General features: G+C 41.3%; 1 protein-coding gene across 1 annotated transcript in view; it reads left to right on the forward strand.

The window, feature by feature from the left end:
- The window catches only part of CSMD2 (CUB and Sushi multiple domains 2), a 1002961-nt gene that overhangs the window by 791624 nt on the left and 186211 nt on the right, over positions 1-25126 (forward strand). The window contains exons 26-28 of the mRNA XM_040422265.1: positions 9192-9394; positions 12274-12465; positions 16528-16666. Coding sequence (XP_040278199.1) covers positions 9192-9394; positions 12274-12465; positions 16528-16666 — 534 coding nt within the window. The remainder of the gene's footprint in view (positions 1-9191; positions 9395-12273; positions 12466-16527; positions 16667-25126) is intronic.

A 25126-nucleotide genomic window follows, 5' to 3' on the forward strand; every position in this document is an offset into this window, starting at 1 on the left:
ACAGATCAGCAAGTCTGGACCCACTCTGACAACTAACAGGTTTGGCGTAGGGTTACTAATGACATTATTTTGGCGCTCCCCTGGCATTCACCCTTTAACCCCTCTACAGGGATATGGCCTTAACCTCAGGGAAGCAACCACTAACTCCTGAGATAGTCGTAATGTAGTTGGCAGCTGACCCACTGGAGTGGTGCCGGCACAGGGAGGTCAGGATACAGAAAGTGCACCAAAACCACAGGAAAACCACAGAAACAGTCTTACCAGTCACTAAGGCTTAAAAGCAGGTTTCTAGATCTAGACTGCACATTGGTAGAGTAGATGAATAAAGATGCAGGACAAACCAGCAGGCTGGGTTGTAGTGAAGACACAGGCATGGCACGCAGGCTGGCACTTGACTGGAGCACAGATAGAGAAGACAGATTGGATTAACTTAAACAAGCTCAATTGAACTTGGAGTTGAAAGTGTAAGAGCACACAGGCAGGAGGAAAACAAAATTTGTAGCACGCCAGGATCATAGGAAGGAAATTACTTAGGCTAAACGGAGGTAAATAGCAATAGCAATATACTATCAAACACCTTTGCTGATCACCAGAGAATCTAAAGCTCAGACATCATGTGCATCGAGAGGGCACCTGAAATACCCAGGGGCTCCAAGGAATTGGCTGGGGAAGGATTTGGAAGTGTGCACAATGGCCTTTTAAGAGGCCAGAAGTAAGCGGGGCACCCCAAGGTGATAGAGGCTGGAGTACTAGGCAGAACTACACTGGCCAATGTAAAGTATTTGGGGAGGAAGGATACATCACAATAATTCCTCCACCATTTAGTTGTATTAATTATCAGCAACACATCTCTGAATTAAACATAACTGACCCCAAAATCATTATACATTATTAGAATGAATGGCTTATCAAATCCATTGTCAGATTGCGAATTAGTGCAGACATAAGGGCTCTATTAGACTGCACAATTTTCAGTCCAATTATTGGGAACAAGCAAGGCCAGACAGACCTTAGTCCTCCTCACAGCCAACAGCCAGCGAAGTCATGAGCTGACACTTCCAAAGGTTAATAAATGCTGGTAGCGTCAACTACTTATGTACCTGGTGGCTGGAGGTGACCTCCTGACTCCTGAATTTACCTGCATTGTCATCTTGAGGCAACTGGATTGGTAGGATAGAATGTGGAAGCTGGCTGGTAGTGGGGAAGGGGAGGGGGTAGCTTCAGGGAAGGTATTTTGTGCTGCTGGGGCATTAGTTTGTGACGTACTGTGCATTTGGTTCAGAAAGGTCCCACCTTCTATTAGTTTGGACGTGCCTACAACATAGAGTCACTTTTATTTTTTCCCCATTTTTTTGCCACTTTAAATTCCAATCTGCCACTGGGAACAAGCATTCATAGGAATGGAGGTAGCAATAATTTCTCCCACTTTCAGTTTTCATTTGTGCATGTGCTGCCCTACCATTGGCAGTGTAATATATCCCTTAGTTGTACTCAAAAGTCCACCACTCATCAATAGTGGATTCATGCACAAAACAGTGCACACAAAGGGCACTCATTGATTTTATTTGGTGCCATGTTAACTATTGTTTTCTTGGTAGAGATGTTTGCTACACTGCTTTCTGGAATACTTTTTTAGGACTCCTGCATGGCACTGGGTTCCTTCCATTGTAACATTGCTTACAGCTGGTTGTGGTGCTCCTTGCATTGAGACCAAAATTATCAGTTTTTAGAAAGGTTGACCTGTTGTATTGCAAAAGATTGTCCAAACCAAACAACCATCCATAAAAGACACGGATACATCAGTTTGTTTCCTTTGTAATCATGTCCTACTCCATTTTGATGTAAAATGCTGACTTTCCAGAACATTGTGCATGTTTTCAACTCACTCCCTTTCTCCTTTCTCACAGCAGTCATCCATTGCATGCTAAAGTATTAAGCTGATCTGGCTGCAGAAGTTCTCAGTATGTCTTATCAGTTGTTCTTTTATATGGAAGGTGAAGATTTCTTGAATTTTTTTTAATGAAATAAACAGAGCAATCTATCAAAATAGCCCGTAATTGAAATATCAGTATTCTTAAATCTCCCAGAAGATCCTTCCATGGGAAGCTATTAATGAATTGGTCCACTTACAGTTCAGAGAGTATCTTTGCTGGTTACCTGGGTGTAATCTATCACCCCCTGTTCCCTGTCACTGGTTTATTTCACACAGTCTGGAGAAGATACAATCTGAAGTTTTCCCCTTTACCTTCCATTGACTTGTGTAACATAAGTATAAGAGATCTACAGGACAAAATGGAATCCAATGTCAATATGCTGGGGGTGAATGGCCATAGATCCGATAGGGAAATTTCCCGGCAGGCCAATGCCCAAGCCCTCCTCCCAGTACATAGCGATCTGATGCTCTCAGTAATAATTACGGTAATGCTAGGAGCATCAAGTACTGACAGGTGGTGGGAAGTGCTCCCCTACATTCAACTGTATTAACATCCCCGGATGGCAATCAGTTACATACTGCAGCTGGGGCCCTACCTTCTGTCTGTTTGGACTCACCTACAACATGGGGCCACTAGATTTTTTTCCAGTGTCATTTTAAGTCCCCATCCGCCCCTGCCAATATGGCATTGCATATTTCCAATATTGGTCCATTTCTGTACAAAGACATTTGATAAATTGTTTGAACTATCAATGTCAACATTATAATCAATAAATAATTTTATTATTGATTCTCTCTCATTTGCATGCGATTATTATAATTGCTGGAATTGGAGGAATCATGATAATTGATTTGTATAAATGGGCCTTAAGGATTAGATATGGATTGTACTATGACATTAAATTTGGCTTTACGATCATGACAAAGCTTTGCTGAGGATGTTCCCAACTTATTAGTTAAATGAAAACCAAAAATTTAGGTTGAAAGTTTTCCAAAATTTCTTGGAACAATGTCTAGTTGTAACTTATCTCTGCAAGCTCAATTTAATGACAAAGTCCGAGAAGCAGAGATAAAGGATTCTGTATGCAAAGTACCCCGAAAGACAGTTTTTTCTGGCCATGTGTATCTCTGTAAAACAAAGTGGCTACTGAATTTCTTTGACTAATATATAAGGGCTGTACAGCACAAGGAGGTGTTTGCTTTTTGTTTCTCGTTTTCTCTAAGAGTGGCCATACACATTAGATAGAAGTTGGTTGATGGTTGAATAACCATTGAATGAATGATTGTCTGGTGAATGACCATTACACAAGCCAAACCACAACAATGAATCCATGACAGTATTTCAAGCTGGCCATACATGTTCAATGATACCAAGGAAAGACAAATGATCTTTCTAGTATATTTCTTTCAATGAAAAATTGTCAGATGGAAATTCTACATAACCAACTTCTTTTGTGATGATAACATTCTCTCAACAATTGAGATGAAATTCCAGAGCACACAGTTGTCATTTAAACAGTTGAGTGACGTTATTATGACCACCAGCTAATATCCAGAGTAACAACCCCGTGCAGCATGCACAGCAGCTAGATGGGCTGTCATTGACTCACTAAGGTCCTGGAAGGTTGTCATAGGTATCTGGAATCATGCTGACTGCAGTGAATCCTACAGCTGCTGGAGGGTGCGAGGGGGAGGATCCATAGAGAAAACACGACGATGAAGGTGGTCTCACACATGGTCAATTGGGTTCAAGTGTGAGGAATAAGGGAGCCAGGATAATACTTGAAGGTTTTGGTCATGATTTCCAGCCATTTCTAGCCATGTGACATGTCTCATCCTGAGGACAGGTCATCAATATGATAATCCCAGAAAACTCTTTAAGTATAAAGTTAATGCTTGCTACCTCTGTAATTTAAAGGCATGGTCCAAGTTAAAACAATTTTTTAGAGAAAGGAAGGGATAATAGAAATAAGTATTCTCAGTCTCATACCCCTCCATACCAGTGCCACTACTCCAATCCTACCTGCCAGGCTTTGTCTTCCTGACTGCAGCCTATGTAACACACATTACTGCTGTAGCTGATTACCTGCCTCAACGACACGCAACTGCTGAGGCCAATAATTGATTATAGAAGTCACATTTAACATACGGCATGTAATTACTCCAGCCAAAAACATGACATCAAGGCTGCAGTATTGGAGTGGCTGCTAAAGAGGGTTGGATCAGTGAGCATAAGGTTTTTTTTTTTGTTTTGTTTTTTATTGTACTACCTTTCCTGTCTTTAAAAAAAAAAATATATATATATATTGTGGTAAGGTGCAGGGTACCGTATTGGATGGCAGATACGTGTCACTGAGGTTCCTGGCCTCGGTGAAGTAAGAGCCGGGTTTTGTGTGTTAACAGCAGAGGCTGTTGACACCTTTAATACTTAGTATGGCTGCAAAGCCAATCCGGGCCGGCTTTTATTGGGAGTAGGTAAAGAGTTGGGTGGGTGCCTACTCCCCACGTCCCAGAAGTAGGTTTTGGAGCTGGGATTTAAATTCCCAGGCAGCAACCTCAGCTGTGAGGAGAAGGAAGGAAAATCACAGTGAGTCTGGGTGGTTTTTGAAGTGTGTGGAGCTGAGGCCTGGACCCCGACACAGGCGTAACGGGGCACCCAGCATCTTGTGGGAATACTTTATGTGGCTGTGCGATCGGCCAGGACAGGACTATTTTGTGTGTGAACTGACACCAAGGGACTGTTTTGCTTTTCTGTTTGAGCAAGTGTAAAATAAATGTTCTTTTGCTTCATTACCTGGACTCCATTTGCCTCTATACTGCACCCGCACCCCTGTCTACCGGAGTAAATCCCCACATTATATATATATATATATATATATATTATAACACGGACAACATCTTTAAAGGGAATCTGTCACCAGAATCATCACCATTAAACTAAAACTATTGTCTTGTAGCACTTACTACCTCCTTTCCAGACGTGCTTTTCTTTCCTTGCTGCTTGGTTTCTATCTCGAAAAAATCCACTTTATTCCACATTTCATTTTTTACAGCTCCTTTGGAAAATCAAAAGTGGAATCTGGTTGCTAAGGGCAAGTAAGCCGGTTCTACTTTAAACCAGTTTGATACATCTCCCTCTTGTTTTTTATACAAGACTATATTCACTATACAAGAAAGAAATAAGTCTTTAAAGGGAATCTGTCACCAGAATCATCACCATTGAACTAAAACTATTGTCTTGCAGCACTTACTACCTTACTTTCAGCGCCGCTGACAAATCTCGCTGCACTTCTTCTCTTCCAGCAGAGGATGAAACCGTCACTGGGATCAGCGCATGCCGAGTAAACATTTGAGGCTGATTCCCTCAGTTGAACCGGAAAAGTGGAGGGGCAGGCAGTGTTCGGAACTGAGGGCATCGGCATCAGCCTCAATTGTTTCACTGGGCATGCGCTGAGCCCAGTGACTGTTTCATCCTCTGCTGGAAGAGAAGAAGCGCACCGAGATTTGTCAGCCGCACTGAAAGCAAGGGTGGGCGGGGTTATCTGCTGTTAGTGATATAGGGGGGGGACAACGGCGCTGCTGGGGGTGTAGAGTATGAGCCGAGGAGAAGCGTGCATGGGCTCTGCTGGAGGGCGGCCTGGGCATTCAATGGGGGTGTTCCTGGGCACCTTTGAACAAAAATAACGCCCCTCTGGGCACCTTACTGCCTCATTTGCATAACGAATAAAGTGGATTTTTTTTGAGATAGAAACCAAGCAGCAAGGAAAGAAAAGAATGTCTGGAAAGGAGGTAGTAAGTGCTACAATAGATTTAGTTTAATGGTGATGATTCTGGTGACAGATTCCCTTTAAAGACTTATTTCTTTCCTGTATAGTGAATATAGTCTTGTATAAAAAAAACAAGAGGGAGATGTATCAAACTGGTTTAAAGTAGAACTGGCTTACTTGCCCTCAGCAACCAGATTCCACTTTTGATTTTCCAAAGGAGCTGTAAAAAATGAAAGGTGGAACCTGATTGGCTGCTAGGGAGAACTAAGCCTGTTTTCTTTTAAATCAGTTTACATAAATGACCCTAAGTGTTTATAATCTTTCTAAATTATTTATTGCTAATCTTAGTATTTCTGTAGCTACTTGACTTCTCATGGATGAGCTCATCTTGATGGAATCTAAGTACTTTATTGCATTACTATGTTTACAACCTAGAAGAAGATAAATCTGTAATGCAGAGGTACACTCTTCTCATGGACGCTACATACTGTATCTATGGTAGAGACGGAATGCAGTGCAGAAGCCTCCCAGCCTATCAATGTCACTATAGACACAAGACATATGTTCATTGCCGAGACCCTTCTCACTCTGTCACTGTCTTGCATTACCAAAGAGGACAGACTCGGTCAGAGAATCCCTCATGGCTGAATGTCACTGTCACCCAGGGTGAAAGGGACAGACTGGGGGCAGGTAGTTTGCAGACTGTCTACTTGAATCTACGGGTTTCATATCACTGCCCGTGCTAAAGCTGATCTCTGAAATCCCCTTTGCTCTGTCTGAGATTGTACAGCATAGTTGTATGCAATTTTGGATAAAAGTCCTATATAAATGCAAATGGCTATCTGGATACAATGTATGCTAATCAGTGACAAAGCTGGCAGAGATTTGACAGAGTGTAATAACACAACCACAATGCCTTTTTTATTTCTCATGTGATGCTAGAAAGCCCTTTATCAAAAGGCCAGCCTTGTACGGACCAATGTCTTGAAATCAGTGCCCCATAGCATTGACATTACTTGTAAGTGATAAAAATAATTAAATGTTAGCTCATAATGGAATAGTTTAGATATGGATTTGGGCAATTATTTGATCCCTATTTCTGTAATGCAGTATTATATATATATCATGGTGTACTGACACATGGCTTATTTGGCCCTGCTAATAATAGGGTTTAATAAGCTTCCGTATATGGAATACTTGGAGGGCATATTTAGGCCTTAGGCTGGCATGGCAACCCATTGACATCCTGAAAGCTTATAGCAGGAAAGCTGAGAGTAGCCTGTAAGAAGGTACCTGGAATCATCGTGGATGGAAGGTATGTGTCACCGAGGTTCCTCACCTCGGTGAAGTAAGAGCCGGTATTTTATGTGTCAGCAGCAGCTATTGCAAACTGACACCTTGAGATTTAGCATGGATGTCATAGCTGATCCGGGACGGCTCGTACTAGGAGTAGTCAAAGTGCTGGGTGGGTGACTACTCCCTATGTTCCAGACCGTGTTTTTCCAGGCATAAAAAACAGCCAGCACTGCCAGGTGGTGTGGATTTAACTCCCTCTGACAGTGGAGCTCAGGAGTCTGTGTGCTGTGAACTGAGGGCTGTGCTAGAATTTGAGGTTTGAGCTGGGCTGGAGGACTCAGGCCCCTCTAAAGGCGAACAGGCCGCCTGCGGACTTGATGAGGCTGTACTGCTATTAGGGTGTGAATTAACACCCAGGAAAAAAGGTGAATTATTGTTTATGGACTTTCCTTGTGTGTGAACAAACACCAAGCCACCTGCGTTTTGTGATACACCTTATCTGCATATTGTTATACACCAATGTGTGAATAAACACAGCTGTTTGATTCAAGAACGGTGTCCTTTGCCTCTATACTTCTTTCGCTAGTCCTAACTACCAGAGCGAATCCCCACAAGCGTATGAATTTAAAAACACATAGATGCCGCAGTCACTATTGACCATGGCATCTAAGGAGTTAAACAGCCAAGATTGGAGGTTTCTTTGATCCTGGCCAAAAGAGAAGGAACCTGGAGGTTATTAGACAGCAGAGCACCCACTCTTCCAGGAACAGAACACCTGTGCTAGGCAATTCCTGCAGTGTATAAAAGCCATATTAGCAGGTATTAGGCCCCTTAGTGAATGATGTTACAAGGCATATTGGTAGGTGTAAATGGGCGAAAACTGTCTTACAGAAAAAATTGCCAATAGCAACCAATCACAGTGCACCTTTCATTTGTTATAGTATTCTTGATAATAATAGCTGCCCTGTGATTGGTTGCTATGGGCAGCAATACAAAACATTATTCTCTATTAGGAAGGTTAATAAATCTCCCTATTTATATAGATGCCCAAATGCTGCCAACTAACAATATCATGTTACCATGATTAGAATTTATTTGTAAAGAAGAGTTGGGTTTTTGGGTTTGAGATGCTTTGTTGAGCAGCCAGGTGTCCTGGGGGAAAAAAAAACTTTATAATTTCTGGAAAATATGTTTATAGAAGATAGTGTAAGATTAAGTATAAGGGCTCATGCACACGAACGTATTTTCTTTCCATGTCCAGAAGTTACGGAAGTTACTCCGTATGTCCGTATGTCTGTTTCGCACAAAAATAGAACATGTCCTATTATTGTCTGCATAACGGACAAGGATAGGACTATTCTATTAGGGGCCAGCTGTTCCATTCCACAAAATACAGAATGCACAAGGATGTCATCCGTATTTTTTTCGGATCTGTGTTTTGGGGACCGGAAAGTACCTACGGTCGTGTGCATGAGCCCTAAAAGAAGAAAAACAAGTAATAAAGGAGAGTTTAAAAAAATCCTGTTTCTATTCTATAATATATTATACTAAACTATCGTACATTATACTATGTGTTAGTACAACACTTTATTACATTATTAGATTTACGGAATTTGTGTTCTTACTACATGGCATAATGTCCTGGTTTAGTAATACCAGTTTACAACAAAGTTAACTTTTATCATTAAGTGTGTTGCTGGCCCTCAATACCCAGAAGAGATAGTCTTGGTATTTGTTTGTCCTTCTCCATATGCTCTTCAAAACTGAAGGGTGGTACGACTGTTTTAGGTTGGGCTTTTTCAGCCTTACTAACTTACCTGTGTTAGTGGCAGTCCTGTGAAAACTAGGTTCCACAATAATTGTGTATATACTGTAATTTAGATTTGTATCTTAGGTTTAATAACTACTACAGTATCTTTGATGGCCATCTTCAAGTATTCAGTATAATATTTTCCAATATTTTATAAATATCTTGCTGCTCGGAAATATTATTCATCATGTTCTTATACTGTATATGAACAGCTCACCGCTCTTATTGAAGTGTAATAAGGGCTCATGCACCCTACCATAGTTTTGGTCTATGTCTGAGACAAATTTTTCTGAGAAGGCACACATACATTTCTATGGGTCCGCAAAAAATATGGAGAGCGCAAGGCGTCATGATAAAGGCCTAACTGTTCCTGTTTTTGTCATAGATTGCACTTCTCCGTTTTCCACACTGAAGATGTTCATGATGTTCTGAGGATATGGGATGGATCTATGGAGACTGGCATTCTCATGAAGGAGCTGAGTGGATCCACTTTGCCTCCAGATATACACAGCACTTTCAGTTCTGTCACCTTACAGTTCAATACCGACTTCTTTACTAGCAAGCAGGGATTTTCTATCCATTTCTCAGGTAAGATCTGGAAACATTTTTAAACACTGAAACTATTCCTATTACTTGGTTGGGAGAAGTAATATAAATAGATCTGCCAACAGATTGCTTATTTTAATGTTACGTCTTGTTTCTTTAAAGGCAGTCGGTCACTAAATACTTCTCACTAAAACCGGCTAACATTGCATAGAAAACAGCGCTTTAATAATATGCATATTAGCCCTTGGGAGCAATGAGGGCATTGTTGTTGCACCTCATGGCACCCAGATAGATATATATGAGATAGATAGATAGATAGATAGATAGATAGATAATAGATATGAGATAGATAGATATGAGATAGATACAAATTGAGATTTATAGTTCTTTGACACATGTTAGGAGAAGAAAGGCATTCTTCACTTTTAAGTAATGTTGTTTAGAGGTGTGTGTGATTTATGTACTATCCTATGATAGATATATATATATATATATATATATATATATATATATATATATAGGAAAAGAAATCAAGGCAGCACTCCTGGTAGTCGGGTATGGGTGCCAGCGGCGAAGAACACCTTACCAAGGTGTACAATATAGGATAAAGAAAGACACCGCAGCACGTCCGTTTGGTGAAGAAAGTGGGACCCTTTATTCACCTGTGCGACCTTTCGGTCCGCTTACTGGGACCATTCTCAAGCAATATATACATACGTACTTTATGTTTTTATAACCTTGTTTATAATGATCCTCCTTCCCCAGATGTTAGCATGCAAGAGGTATGCCTTGCACACAAATTATATTCATGAACTTATTGTCATCAAGTGTCTCCGTCTCCCTGAAGACTATAAAAAAGCGCAGGCTTCTTGAAACAGCGAGAAAATAATGTTTCTCTAATATCAGATTAGATTAGAAAGCTAATCAGGCGTTTAGCCTCTGACAGGCTCCCCTCCCTACTGAACCTGCACCTTTTAATGTAGAAATGATAGCGTGATGAAAGTTGGAGATGATTGTCCCCCATCCCTCGCTCATCTCATTGTAGACATTATGGTTCAGTATCGCCTCCAATAAATTGAATCTATGCCCACGTTGTAAGCCACCGCGAATAGAGGTGAAATGTATTATCTGCTTACAGATTGTCCTCGGAGCTGCCACATTGGGTCATTGATGCTGGTCTGTTAGACATGGATAGTGGGCTGATGTATTCTGCAGCAGGAAGCACTGGATAACATTTAATGACCAATTCCAATTTTCCTTACTGTGATAGCTAATTTATTTTATGCTACATGGTACACATCTCATTAATCCACAGCGAGCATGATTTATGATGTATGGACATTAAAAGCAAACAGACACATACCTTTAGTTCACCTGATTTTGTTGATTCGAGGCTCCGTTTCCGAGTTATGATACTTTTTCTTAATATGAAAACTAGGCTTTTAATGCAATGAGGGTGTCACCATTGCTCTTGTTGCACCCAAGCTCTGCTCCTTTCTGTGACCGAACCCTCCCTGGATGCTTTGATCGACAGTGGCAAAGAAACGAAGGAGGGGCTGGCCACAAAAAGGAGTGGAGTTTGGGTGCAACAAGAGTAGGAGTAATGTCCTCATTGCACCAAATACCTAATTTGCATATTAAGAAAAAAGTATCATAGCTCGGGAATGGAGCCTCAAACCAATAAAAGAAAGGATATAGAGGTCACTGGAGACAGATTCTCTTTATCTGTTAAATTTCTTAATGGGGTCACCCAAGTTCAAAACAAAGTTATCTTGTTGGTTTGTAACTATGATTTGAAATCAAAAACTAATTTAAAATAGTTAAAAATGCTGCACTGTTCTCACAAAATCAGCACTGGTCCTTGGGTCCCGAACCACCACTTTCACATTTGTTTTGACATAGTAGCAAACACACCCTCTCCTTAGTGTGTTAGTGACTTGGAGACTGGTTGTCTGGCTCAGTTCCTAAGCCAGGTCCCTTCTCTGTCCCTGAATCAGCCATTGTGCTAACCTAGCTACTGGACAGAGGTAGGCAGTGGGCAACTTTTAAATGCATCACTAGTTATGTGCAGACAAAGGAAAAGGAGATCCCTGCTGTGTTGAAACAAATGCAGAGGAAGAGCTTATGAGACCCCCGGGACCAGTGCTTGATATTGTGAGAACAGTGCAGCTTTCATAATTATTATGTTAAAAAATCTTAATAAATCCCATTTTTAACTAAGGCCTCTTTCACACGACCGTATGGCTTTTTCAGTGTTTTGCGGTCCGTTTTAAACGGATCTGTTGTTCCGTTTTTTGTTTCCGTTGTTTTTCCGTTTTTCCGTTCCGTTTTTCCGTATGGCATATACAATATACAGTAATTTCATAGAAAAAATTGGGCTGGGCATAACATTTTCAATAGATGGTTCCTCAAAAAACGGAACGGATACGGAAGACATACGGATGCATTTCCGTATGCATTCCGTTTTTTTTGCGGACCCATTGACTTTAATGGAGCCATGGAACGTGATTTGCGGCCAAATATAGGACATGTTCTATCTTTCAACGGAATGGAAAAACGGAAATACAGAAACGGAATGCATACAGAGTACATTCCGTTTTTTTTGCGGAACCATTGAAATGAATGGTTCCGTATACGGACCGTATATGGAACGCAAAAAACGGCCCGCAAAACGGAAAAGAAACACGGTCGTGTGAAAGAGGCCTAAATAATATTTTTTATCCCTGGACAACCCCTTTAATACATTCAAAGCCTGGTCTTAGTGAGATTAGTTGGAACAGACACAGTGTGTCTTTTTACCAGTTTTTATATGAACATCTGTGGTTAGATGAAAAAAATGTTTTTGCAAAGCACACAGCATGGTTAAGAACAATAGTTAAACCTTGATGGCATCTTAAAGTTGCATGCTGTTTTTTTTTCAGTTACGACAGCTACTTCATGTAATGACCCTGGAATACCTCAGAATGGGAGTCGAAGTGGAGACAGTCGTGATGCTGGTGACTCTATTGTATTCCAGTGTGACCCTGGCTATCTTTTAGAAGGAGAAACCAAAATTAACTGTGTTCAGATTGCTGATAGGTTCTACTGGAACCCCAACCCTCCAGTCTGCATTGGTAAGCTAGACCTTCAAGTCACCATTGACTTGTAGATAGATATATATATATCATATACACTGCCCGTCCAAAAAAAAAGTCGCCACCAAAAATATTTTGTTGTACCGCCTTTAGCTTTGATTACAGAACGCATTCGCTGTGGCATTTTCGATAAGCTTCTGCAATGCCACAAGATTTATTTCCATCCAGTGTTGCATTAATTTTTCACCAAGATCTTGCATTGATGATGGTAGAGTCTGACTGCTGCACAAAGCCTTCTCCAGCACATCCCAAAGATTCTCAATGGGGTTAAATTCTGGACTCTGTGGTGGCCAAGCCATGTGTGGAAATGATGTCTCATGCTCCCTGAACCACTCTTTCACAATCAGGGAAGAAAAAATCCATTGATGGAATAACCTGGTTATTCAGTATGTTCAGGTAGTCAGCTGACCTCATTCTTGGAGCACATACTGTTGCTGAACCTAGACCTGCCTCTCTTCTTACCGTGATGCCCCCATCACTCTGGAACAGGGTAAATCTGGACTCATCAGACCACATGACCTTCTTCCATCGCTCTAGAGTCCAATCTTTATGCTCCCTAGCAAATTGAAGCCTTTTTTTTCTGGTTTGCCTCACTGATTAGTGTTTTTCTTATGGCTACACAGCTGTTCAGTCCGAATCCCTTGAGTTCCCTTCGCATTGTGCATGTGGAAATGCGCTTACTTTCACTATTAAACATAGCCCTGAGTTCTACTGTTGCTTTTCTTCGATTTGATTTCACCAAACATTTAAGAGATCACCGATCACGATCATTTAGGATTTTTTTCCGGCCACATTTCTTCCTCGAATACGATGGGTCCCCACTATCCTTCCAGTTTTTAATAATGTGTTGGACAGTTCTTAACCCAATTTTAGTAGTTTCTGCAATCTCCTTAGATGTTATCTCTGCTTGACACATGCCAATGATTTGACCCTTCTCAAACAGACTAACATCTTTTCCACGACCACAGGATTTGTCTTTTGACATGGTTGTTTAATAAATGAGAAGCAACTCATTGCACCAGTTGGGGTTAAATAACTTGCTGCCAGCTGAAAGATAATCGCCCATGCAGTAATTATCCAATAGGAGGCTCATAACAATTTGCTTAGTTAAATCCAGATGGCGACTTTTTTTTTGGACAGGCAGTGTATATACAGTATATATATATATATATATATATATATATATATATATATATATATATATACTGTTCAATCCTTGGCAAGTTTTAACAATTTGTCCTTATGACATTAGAAAAAAAAACACTAAACAAGCTATACAAGTAAAGTTGGATTTACACCACACAAGAATCTGGTTGATTATCAAACATGAACATTAGTACCAACGCTCATTCCCAATAATCGTCCCGTGTAAATGCACCGCTAATCACCCGATGAATGAGCAAAACGCTCATTTATTGGGTGAATTTAGGCAGCACATTGAACCATTGTTTCTGTGCAGTAGATCGTGGCGTGTGAATAGGAATCTGCTGTCCAGAAACAATCTATCTGTCTGAGGATGAGCTATTGCAGTAACCATCGTTCATCCCCATACAGTGGGGCCATACACTAAATGAAGCTCTTACCTCCACTGACGAGCAGGCAGTTATCAGGATGGAATTGTTTCCCTAACTGCTCTATTGGAGTATGTAAATGCACCTTTAGTCACTGGACAGATTTATTATTCTAAATGCACCAAAAACATGATGTGCACGACATTTATTATCTGTTTTAGACCTTTTTTGCACCTTGATAGACGGTTTTCAAAAGTGTGGGATGTGACTTTATTGAATGGAAAATGTGCCAGATTTAATAATGGCCAGCCTTGAGCTGGTGTAAGGAAATAAAAAGTATCTAATGGCCAATTTACATGTGCTGATACACAGATCAGTGCCCTGGAATGAACCATTTGTTCCCGATAATTTCAAGATTGTTTAGCTGCATTTACACCTGTTCCTACTTACCGTTCCTCTTTTTGACATGTTTCCGTCCTACCTTTCTTCTCGGTTCAACTTGCAAGATGAGCAGGTTTGGATGAAAAATTTATGCTTTGAGGTCTCCATACACATTAGCGTATTGTTGGCCGAACTTGCCGAGAATGGCGGGGTCGACAGTCTAATGTGTGTGGGGAGTTCCCAATATCATGTGGGGGGGGGGGGGAGGATTGGGCAAAGTGAATATGTTCATCCGATCCTTTTGTTCTCCCGAGTGATAATCTGCTGGCAGAAGTGCCTGGCATTACTTTCTCCTCTCTCCCTATTGAATACACATACACATTTGGCAAAACTGAACTATGGGGGAGCTGGGTGGGCTGGTCATCTTGTGCCACTTGTACCTTAAGCGGAGAGGAAAGATAAGAAAGGACACTTCTGCAGAAAATTATCCATTCTGTATGGTAATGAATAATCTCTACAATGATCGTTCATGTCCCTACAGATTCTTTATTTGTCAGAAGTGCATCCTTTTTCATCCTTTTTTAAGTAACCATGGCACTCCAAGAATAATGTAAAAATATATAGTGCTTTTATTAGTCCAACCAGAATTTTACAATAATTTATAGACATCGTTTCGGTCCCTTCTGGACCTTGATAATGGCCTTGAAGAAGAGCTGTGTGCGAAATTTGACAAGAGAACGTTTGCACAAGATGATAAGTTGCAAAAAAAATATAAAAATCTTGCTGCATAATTGATCACATCAATTAACTAGCGAGTGTTTTACTCATTTGTTGGGGATTGGTGGCAAATTTACACTGACATATTATCCAGAACAAGAATTAATTAGAACACTTGTTCCTGATAATTAGCTTAATAAGCCGTCCATGTTAATGTGTCTTAAAGGGGTATTCCTGTCTGAGACAATGGGGGCATATTGCTAGGATATGCCCTCATTGTCTGATAGTTGTGGGTCGCGCCTACATCGAGAATGAAGCGTGGAAGGTGGTGGCTGGAGGACCCCAGGTTTCCCCGGGTCCAGCCACCACCAAGCACTCTCCCCATAGTACTGAATAGGAGTGCACCACACTTATGCGGCCACTGCTCCCTTTCATTTCTTTGGGGCCAATGGAAATAGCAGGGCCAGCGCTCGGCTATTTCCAGCAGCCCCATAGAAATTAATAGAGGGCGGATGCGCATGCTCAGTGCGCCCTCCACAACTCTTGGGGCTCCATTCCTAGTGGTGGAACTGGCACCTATCAGACCATGGGGGCATATCCTAGCAATATGTCCCCATTGTCTGAGATTGGAAAACCCCTTTAACTGCTAGCATGATACACCAAATTCATCACACAGCATGTGATAAAATTGGGGCATCTTTTAACTACTTCCCCTAAGTTTATAATGTCTAAATATTAAATAGCATTAGTAACCATGTCCCAATTGTTTTTTGGTCTCCATGAGGTTTCATGTTTATTTTCTTTGCCTAGTTTGGCATGTAGATGCTTAGCTGTAAGTGCCTTTCTTCATGTGTGCTTCTTCTAAGTATTGGGATAAGCAGCTTTGTATATCTAACCCATTAAAATGCTTCATTAAAGTAGATGTGATGGGAGTAAAGATGCATAACGTGGTGACTTCTTCAAGCTGAGGGGTCTGACAAACGGAGCAGTGAATCTTGCCTCTTATTGGCTCAATGTTACTTCTGTTATTAGATTGTAAGCAAATATTCCGAAATCAATAGCTCGAATGTTCAACACGCTGATTGACTCTGGTAGATCAAACCCACCACATTGATTTTTCTGTCTGCTTGACATGAAATGCTCTCCACTTTAGCTGATAAACTAATTGCAGCAATGGTTATTTTTCAGCCTAGAGATACTTTCATTGTATTTTGGAATTGGTTTTACTATGGAAGTGCCGATGTCAGGAAAAATTATAATAACTTCAATAATTATTACAATGCTATGCATGAATGTCATTTACTTTTGAATAATATTCTGCTCTCCCACATTTATCCTTGTGTACTGACCTCTAGAAGTGTAACATTTCTAAGCATACAGCGTCTTCAATTTATCTGAAGCTACAGGTAAAGTACTGCTCTTCTCCTTTCAGCTCCATGTGGTGGAAATTTAACTGGACCAACGGGGGTCATCCTGTCTCCGCAATACCCTGAGCCTTACCCGCCTTTAAAGGAGTGTGACTGGAAACTGACTGTGTCTTCTGACTATGTGATTGCACTCTCATTTAACACGTAGGTATCACTAGTATTCCACAGTCTGTCATGAATATATTTTAACTTTCATTGATCGATAGAATGCAGGTTCCTATTTCTCAAAGGTATACATACCCGAGATGTAGACAATGTGGCTGCAGTGGGATGCTTCGAGACAGGGGCCACAGTCTTCAATGGGTCTTTAAAGGGTTTCTACCACCAGAAATACTGTTATGTAGCTGACTGACATTAGCGATGCGCTAATGTCAGCACTACATAACAGTATGTTTCTAACATTAGTCCCTGCATTCGTTTTTGTTAAAAAAAGCACTTTTATTATATGCTAATGAGCCTCTAGGTGCTATGTGGGCGTAAAATCAGCACCTAGAGGCTCCGTCCACTTACGCTTTATCCCGCCCAGGTTCAGTGTTGTGCCCGCCCAGCTCCTCTTGATTGATGGCACGGTCCGCAGCATCGCTGCCGAAATCCCGTGCCTGCGCCGTTCACTTCTGTCTTCGGCGCAGTGAGTGAAGGCCGCTCTCCTGATGCCGGCTTCCTCACTGTGACGTAGTCGGCGCAGACGCAGTGAGGAATCCAGCACCAGGATCGCATCATTCACTCACTGCGCCGAAGACAGAAGTAAACGGCGCAGGCGCGGGATTTCGGCAGCGATGCGGCGGACCGTGCCATCAATCAGGAGGAGCTGGGCGGGCACAACACTGGACCTGGGCGGGATAAAGCGTGAGTGGACGGAGCCTCTAGGTGCTGATTTTACACCCATATAGCACCTAGAGGCTCATTAGCATATAATAAAAGTGCTTTTTTAACAAAAACAGCTGCAGAGACTAATGTTAGAAACATACTGTTATGTAGTGCTGACATTAGCGCATCGCGCTACATAACGGTATTTCTGTGGTAGAAACCCTTTAAGTTTGCATCAACATCCTTTAAAATGATCATTTATGAAGGTAGCTGTCCTTTTGTAATGTGTTTATTGTACCTGTATTGCTCCTATCTTCCTTGACCATGCAGTTCTTTCTTTTATCCTGTGTTGTTATCTCCATGGGTGTGTCTATGTAACTAGCTGGGTGGGAGGGGCTATAAACTATGGGTGTCCTGAAACTGTGGCAGAGAAAGAAGTGCATCGTGGGTTTGGTTGGATAGAGCAACAGGAAGTGCTACATACAGGATGGAAACAATCCAGAGGGATTGGTTTACATTGTGAAAACGGGTCAGGAGAAGCTACATTGAAAAAACAAAGGCATGGGGAAGATGCACAAGAGATAAGCAACGACATGAGCATGTCTGTTATACACCACAGTAATCTTGTAAAACCTCTGTAATTTGTTCCATCCTAAAGGGTGGCAAGAACCTAAGCAGGACTCATCTTTGTAGAGTACGGAAAAATAAACACTAGGATGGCAAAATAATGGAAGGACTCATATTGATTTTGTTATGTTGACTTTCAGGCACCAATTTCAATGTTAACATATAGACATAGGGGACATTTATCAAATCAGATGTCAGTTTTGTGGTCTAAAAAAGTCTCAAGTCATGGCAACTGCAACATTTTCTGCGACATTTGGTTAAATATTTGCCATTTCGTGATCCTCACCACTTTTCACAGTGGTCTAAGTTTAAGAGCTAAAAGTGAGATTAAACCTGGGTTATGGCACATTTACTATGTGAGTCTATTGTAACAGTGGCAAAAAAGTTGCAAACTGCGCCAGACAACTCCCTGGTGTACTTTTACACCTAATGGTGTACACTATATTGACATCATGCCTGATATATTATTAAGGAGCACCAGTTCATCAATTTGGTGCAGGCACCCAAATCAAAGCTAGGCTTAAAACTGACGTAGAAACAAACTTAAATGATAAATGACCACCGTAATCTACATAAAGAGTTAACTACTTTATACAATCCATAACTTAGTCCTGTGGTATTAAAGTCCAGGGCTACCATCACAATTTTGCTGGCTGTGAAACAGTCAACAAGCTTGTTATTAGTTGAACAGTTTAGCTGATTAAATCCTCCCAAAATAATACAAATGACTGGAGCAAATTTCAAGCCAGTACAGAATCTATATATAAACTTCCTTTTGTATGTATATTACTTCTATATGTATAGTTTGAAACAGTATCTAAAGACAGAAAGTAGCTTTAACTCCTGCATTTTGTCATGTAGCAGTCATGGCAATTCAGTTGTACTACCTATATCAAACTATTATGTAGACCAGGAGCACACAACCTTTTCTCGTCCAAGGGCCATGTTGTCAGACTGACCCACTCCTAAGGGCTACAGTCAAACCTAAAAGTATATTGCCACCTCAGACATCTGAGGCATAGTGACAGTATATGCTATAAATGATAGGTTGAGGTTACACTTCTGGGACTATCTGGAACTATCGTGGTCCCTTGTTCAACAATCCAGAGAAGTGGTGACTATACATGCATGCTATGTACATTAGTGTAGGACCTATAGAAAAAGCTGGACACAATTCTTATATAAACTACAAAGGAGAGAACTGCACAAATGCTTGAACACCTCTCCACCTCTTCTCCTCCTCTGTGGAGTGCCAAACCATCCAATATTGATATAAAGTGGGTATGTCCTATCTCCTTTAGAGGAGATATGTAGCAGCCATAACATAGGGATTGTTTTTCCTGAATCGGTGCTTTAAGTTGATTAATCATTTGAGGACATAGCTATTTTTCGTTTCAGTTTTTTTTTTTTTCTCATGGCCTTCCCGCAGCCACAACATTTTTTATTTTTCTGTTCAACTAGTGATATGTGGGCTTGTTTTTTGTGGGAGAAGTTGCACTTTCTAAAGGCATCATTTACTGTTGTATACAATTGGAAAAGTTGTATAGGTTCTGTTTTACAGTGTTCCCTATGCTGTAAAGTTTTATTTTCCAAATAAAAACTTTGGAAAAAATATATATATTTTTTTGCATTGCCATATTCCGAGCCCATAGCTTTTTTTTATATTTACATCTATGTAACTGTGTGAGTGCTCATTTTTCTGCAGGACGATCTGATTTTCTGTGATTTTGGAGGGTGTATATCTTTATGATCACTTTTTATTAAATTTTTGGGGGGAGGTGAAGCACCAAAAAGCAGCATTTTTTTTTTCCATTACTGCATTCACCGTATGGGATAAATACATTTCTATTTTAATAGTTTGGGCACTTTTGAATGTAGCGCTGCCTATGATGTTTATTATTTATTGTTTATTTTTATTATGGGAAAATGGAGTGATTTGAATTTTTATAATTATTTAATATTTTCTAAAACGTTTTTATTATTTTTACACTTTTTAAATGTTTCCCTAGGGAATTTGAACATGCCATCATCAGATCACTTCTTTCATAGATTGTAGTGAATTATCATTGCAGTCTAAGGGAGTTGCACTATGTTTCCTATAGAGCCCTGCCACAAGGAGGATCTGCATAGGAACATAGCTATAGCCACCTGTAGGACTGAGGCTGTCACAAGGTGTGAATTGCTCCCCTGTATTGGGAACCTATTGTGGCCCTGGGAGTGCAGTGCTCTCAGGGAAAGCTGCCTCAGATGCCGTAGTCACAATTAGCCATGGCATCTGAGGGGTACACTTGAAGTATCTTATACCAATTTCTGGAATAAATTGTAACACATTTGGCTGGAAGTGGAGGCTCCAACCCTCCACTAAGCCGCAGCCCTTGTCTCACCAATTTAGAAAAGTGGCGAGAACCTCAAACAGTCATAAATTATGGTAAGTATAACACTTCTTAACACCACCAAATCTAGACCATAGAACCACACAGTTCCCTATAACAGAGTCAGCCTCAGAGTGCCCATCCATAGAACTGCCCGCATAATGGTCAGAGGTTGCCCAGCATGGTATCGCAAGCCACATGTTACCCCATACAGTAGGAAGTTCACCTCTGAAGTAGCTATGTCACCAAGACCAAGGATGTGCTAGTGATGGTCACTAGAGGAGATTTATCAAACTCATGTAAAGTAAAACTGGCTTAGTTACCCATAGCAACCAATCAGATTCAACAGTTCATTTTTCAGAGCTCCTTTGGAATCTGATTTTACCAGTTTGATAAATCTCCCCCACTATCTTTATTGTAACTATGTTCTAAACTATGCTTCTTGCTTTTGATATGAAAGAATTTCTATCAAGAACCCTTCTGAGTCGCCAGTACAATTGAGAAGTAATTGGAAAGGGTGATTTGCGAAAGTTGCATCTCACTAATACAGATCAGGCAACTAGAGAACACTTACAGCGGAAATGTTGTCTCCCATAGCAGGAACATTGATTGTTTTGGCCCGAGGATGGGATTAATGTTGAAAACACACTTGAATTGGGAATAGAATAAAATATCTCTCTTTTGTATTTTCTGATTTTAGGAACTCCAGAAATGGTTTCTACAATAATTTGCTACTATCTTTCAGCTCCCAACGATCTCTAATTAGCAAAGCCTCTCTGATACCTTGTATCAGTCATGTTCTGAGCTGCACACTAGCAATAGAATTGCCTTTAATGTATCTTGCTAATGTCTTCTTTGCCATTAAGTGTTGGACAGGACTTGTTAATGAAGTCATTTGCTTTTATAAGGTGGAAAAAAGATCGCCAGTAATAATAAGGTCCCTAGGGGACAGACACATATATCTGGGCATCTATTAGATTTTCAACTTGTAGTGGCTTGGGAACTTGTGATGTGTTGCATGACAAATTAAGAAATTCTAGGTTGCTCCAGATATAGGGAGGTCATGGACTTTTTTCATACATTTGGAGAGGGTATTTCTAATTAACTCTGCAGAACCTTCTTATTTTACTAGTCTGTTCAGGAAGCCCAAAGGGACACTCTCTTGTGCATTGTGGTTTTTCATCTCATCTGTCACTGGGTGGAAATAGTAAATCAGTTGATCTAGACAAAAATGTTCTAAACAAAACCAATTACAATAAACATATACAGACCATTGTGTTGATACCGCCACATAAATTCATGCAAACTAGGGCAGAACAGTTTTATATTAAACTAGACATTTATAACAAAGTTGAATTCCCATGTGCTTAAATATCTCGTAAAACACCATCTTAGAAGAACCTCAGTCATATGTTCCTAAAACAAAGAATTAGTCTAAAAAATTACCATATTACAACTAAAGCTTACTCATTTTTTTAAACAAAAGAAAGAGTTGTTTTTCTGAATGTCATTTTTTTTAGGTCACTCTATGTATGGTACATCCTGTCTTGGCTCTCTAACTTCCTCCTTTGTTTGAACTTTTGGCACAGCAAATGGTCTCACTTAAAGAGGACCTTTCACCGATTCTTACCCTATGAACTAAGTATACAGCCATGTAGAGCGGCGCCCGGGGATCTCTCTGCACTTACTATTATCCCCGGGCGCCGCTCCGTTCTCCTGCTATGCCCTCCGGTATCTCCGTTCCCTAAGTTATGGTAGGCGGAGTCTGCCCTAGCGCTGGCCAATCGCATTGCAGAGCTCACAGCCTGGGAGAAAATAACCTCCCAGGCTGTGAGCTCTGCGCTGCGATTGGCCAGCGCTAGGGGTGACTCCGCCTACCATAACTTAGGGACTGGTATCTCCGCCTACTATAACTTAGTGAGCGGAGATACCGGAGGGCATAGCAGGAGAACGGAGCGGCGCCCGGGGATAATAGTAAGTGCAGTGAGATCCCCGGGCGCCGCTCTACATATCTGTATAGTTAGTTCATAGGGTAAGAATCGGTGAAAGGTCCTCTTTAATGTTCTCTGTGGCCAGAGAAGGCTCCCCTATAGGGATTCAATTAGAGCATCACACATTACACTAAATGCAATGCTTTTCTATAGGCATCTTTATCTAGTTCTATTAAGAGAATAATGGTGCTGCCATACTGTTATCCCAATTCTTCATTTACCATTATTAAGGAGGATTACTCTTCAGTTAACCCCTTCACGACCGCAATCCGTCTATATACGTGATAGCTGCACATACCCCGTGCAGCTACCACGTGTATAGATGTCATGGCAGTTCTTTAATCCAAGCTGCCCCGATCTGTTCTTTCTCAATGCTGGCCGTATCCCCCCTTTTCCAGCGCTGCCCTCTGCCCCTGCCCCGATGCGGTCCCCCTGCTGTGTGTGATGGCGGTGGCTCTATTCCTGAGCCGCCGCCATCAGCAGCGAGTGTCGACTGCGGCATCCATTGGGTTAATAGAGGGAGGGGGCTCCCTCTCTCAAACATCGGGGCTGCTGCGCTGCGATTGCAGCGCCTGATGGTTGCCATGGCAACTATACGCTTTGCAAAGGCGTCCGGTGTTGCCTCATACAGGAAATCTGGTAGTATTATACACTGCTCAAAAAAATAAAGGGAACACAAAAATAACACATCCTAGATCTGAATTAATTAAATATTCTTCTGAAATACTTTGTTCTTTACATAGTTTAATGTGCTGACAACAAAATCACACAAAAAAAAATATGGAAATCAAATTTTTTAACCCATGGAGGTCTGGATTTGGATTCACACTCAAAATTAAAGTGGAAAAACACACTACAGGCTGATCCAACTTTGATGTAATGTCCTTAAAACAAGTCAAAATGAGGTTCAGTAGTGTGTATGGCCTCCACGTGCCTGTATGACCTCCCTACAACGCCTGTGCATGCTCCTGATGAGGTGGCGGACGGCCTCCTGAGGGATCTCCTCCCAGACCTGGACTAAAGCATCTGCCAACTCCTGGACAGTCTGTGGTGCAACGTGACGTTGGTGGATAGAGCGAGACATGATGTCCCAGATGTGCTCAATTGGATTCAGGTCTGGGGAACGGGCGGGCCAGTCCATAGCATCAATGCCTTCGTCTTGCAGGAACTGCTGACACACTCCAGCCACATGACGTCTAGCATTGTCTTGCATTAGGAGGAACCCAGGGCCAACCGCACCAGCATATGGTCTCACAAGGGATCTGAGGATCTCATCTCGGTACCTAATGGCAGTCAGGCTACATCTGGCGAGCACATGGAGGGCTGTGCGGCCCTCCAAAGAAATGCCACCCCACACCATTACTGACCCAATGCCAAACCGGTCATGCTGGAGGATGTTGCAGGCAGCAGAACGTTCTCCACGGCGTCTCCAGACTCTGTCACGTCTGTCACATGTGCTCAGTGTGAACCTGCTTTCATCTGTGAAGAGCACAGGGCGCCAGTGGTGAATTTGCCAATCTTGGTGTTCTCTGGCAAATGCCAAACGTCCTGCACGGTGTTGGGCTGTAAGCACAACCCCCCACCTGTGGACGTCGGGCCCTCATATCAACCTCATGGAGTCTGTTTCTGACCGTTTGAGCAGACACATGCACATTTGTGGCCTGCTGGAGGTCATTTTGCAGGGCTCTGGCAGTGCTCCTTCTTTTCCTCCTTGAACAAAGGCGGAGGTAGCGGTCCTGCTGCTGGGTTGTTGCCCTCCTACGGCCTCCTCCACGTCTCCTGATGTACTGGCCTGTCTCCTGGTAGCGCCTCCATGCTCTGGACACTACGCTGACAGACACAGCAAACCTATTTGTCACAGCTCGCATTGATGTGCCATCCTGGATAAGCTGCACTACCAGAGCCACTTGTGTGGATTGTAGACTCTGCCTCATGCTACCACTAGAGTGAAAGCATCAAAAGTGACCAAAACATCAGCCAGGAAGCATAGGAACTGAGAAGTGGTCTGTGGTCACCACCTGCAGAACCACTCCTTTATTGGGGGTGTCTTGCTAATTGCCTATAATTTCCACCTGTTGTCTATCCCATTTGCACAACAGCATGTGAAATTGATTGTCACTTAGTGTTGCTTCCTAAGTGGAAAGTTTGATTTCACAGAAGTGTGATTGACTTGGAGTTACATTGTGTTGTTTAAGTGTTCCCTTTATTTTTTTGAGCAGTGTACTTTGCAATGCAAGAGCATTGCAAAGTATAGTACAACCATCAGCCCCACTGGATCTTCAAGATCCAAGAGGGAACTGATAAAAAAAAAGTGAAAATAATAAAAGTAAAAATAAATAAATAAATAAAAATGTAAATAAAAAAAATAAATTGCCTTTTCCTATAAAAAAATTATAAAACAAAAACCACACATATTATGTATCACCGCGTCCGTAACGACCATCTCTATAAATATATCACATGATCCACCCCGTCCAATAAACACCATAAAATTTTTTTTAAAAACTGTGTCAAAAAATGCAATTTTTGTCATCTTACATCACAAAAAGTGCAACACCAAGCGATCAAAAAGGCGTATACACCCCAAAATAGTACCAATCAAACCAATATCTCATCCCGCAAAAAATGAGCCCCTATGTAAGACAATCACCCAAAAAATAAAAAAGCTATGGCTCTCAGACTATGGAGACACTAAAACATAATTTTTTGGGTTTCAGAAATGCTATTATTGTGTAAAACTTTAATAAATAAGAAAAAGTATACATATTGGGTATTGCCACGTCCGTAACGATCTGCTCTATAAAACT

Source organism: Bufo bufo, chromosome 3, assembly GCF_905171765.1.
Source record: "Bufo bufo chromosome 3, aBufBuf1.1, whole genome shotgun sequence".
Classification (NCBI taxonomy): Eukaryota; Metazoa; Chordata; class Amphibia; order Anura; family Bufonidae; genus Bufo; species Bufo bufo.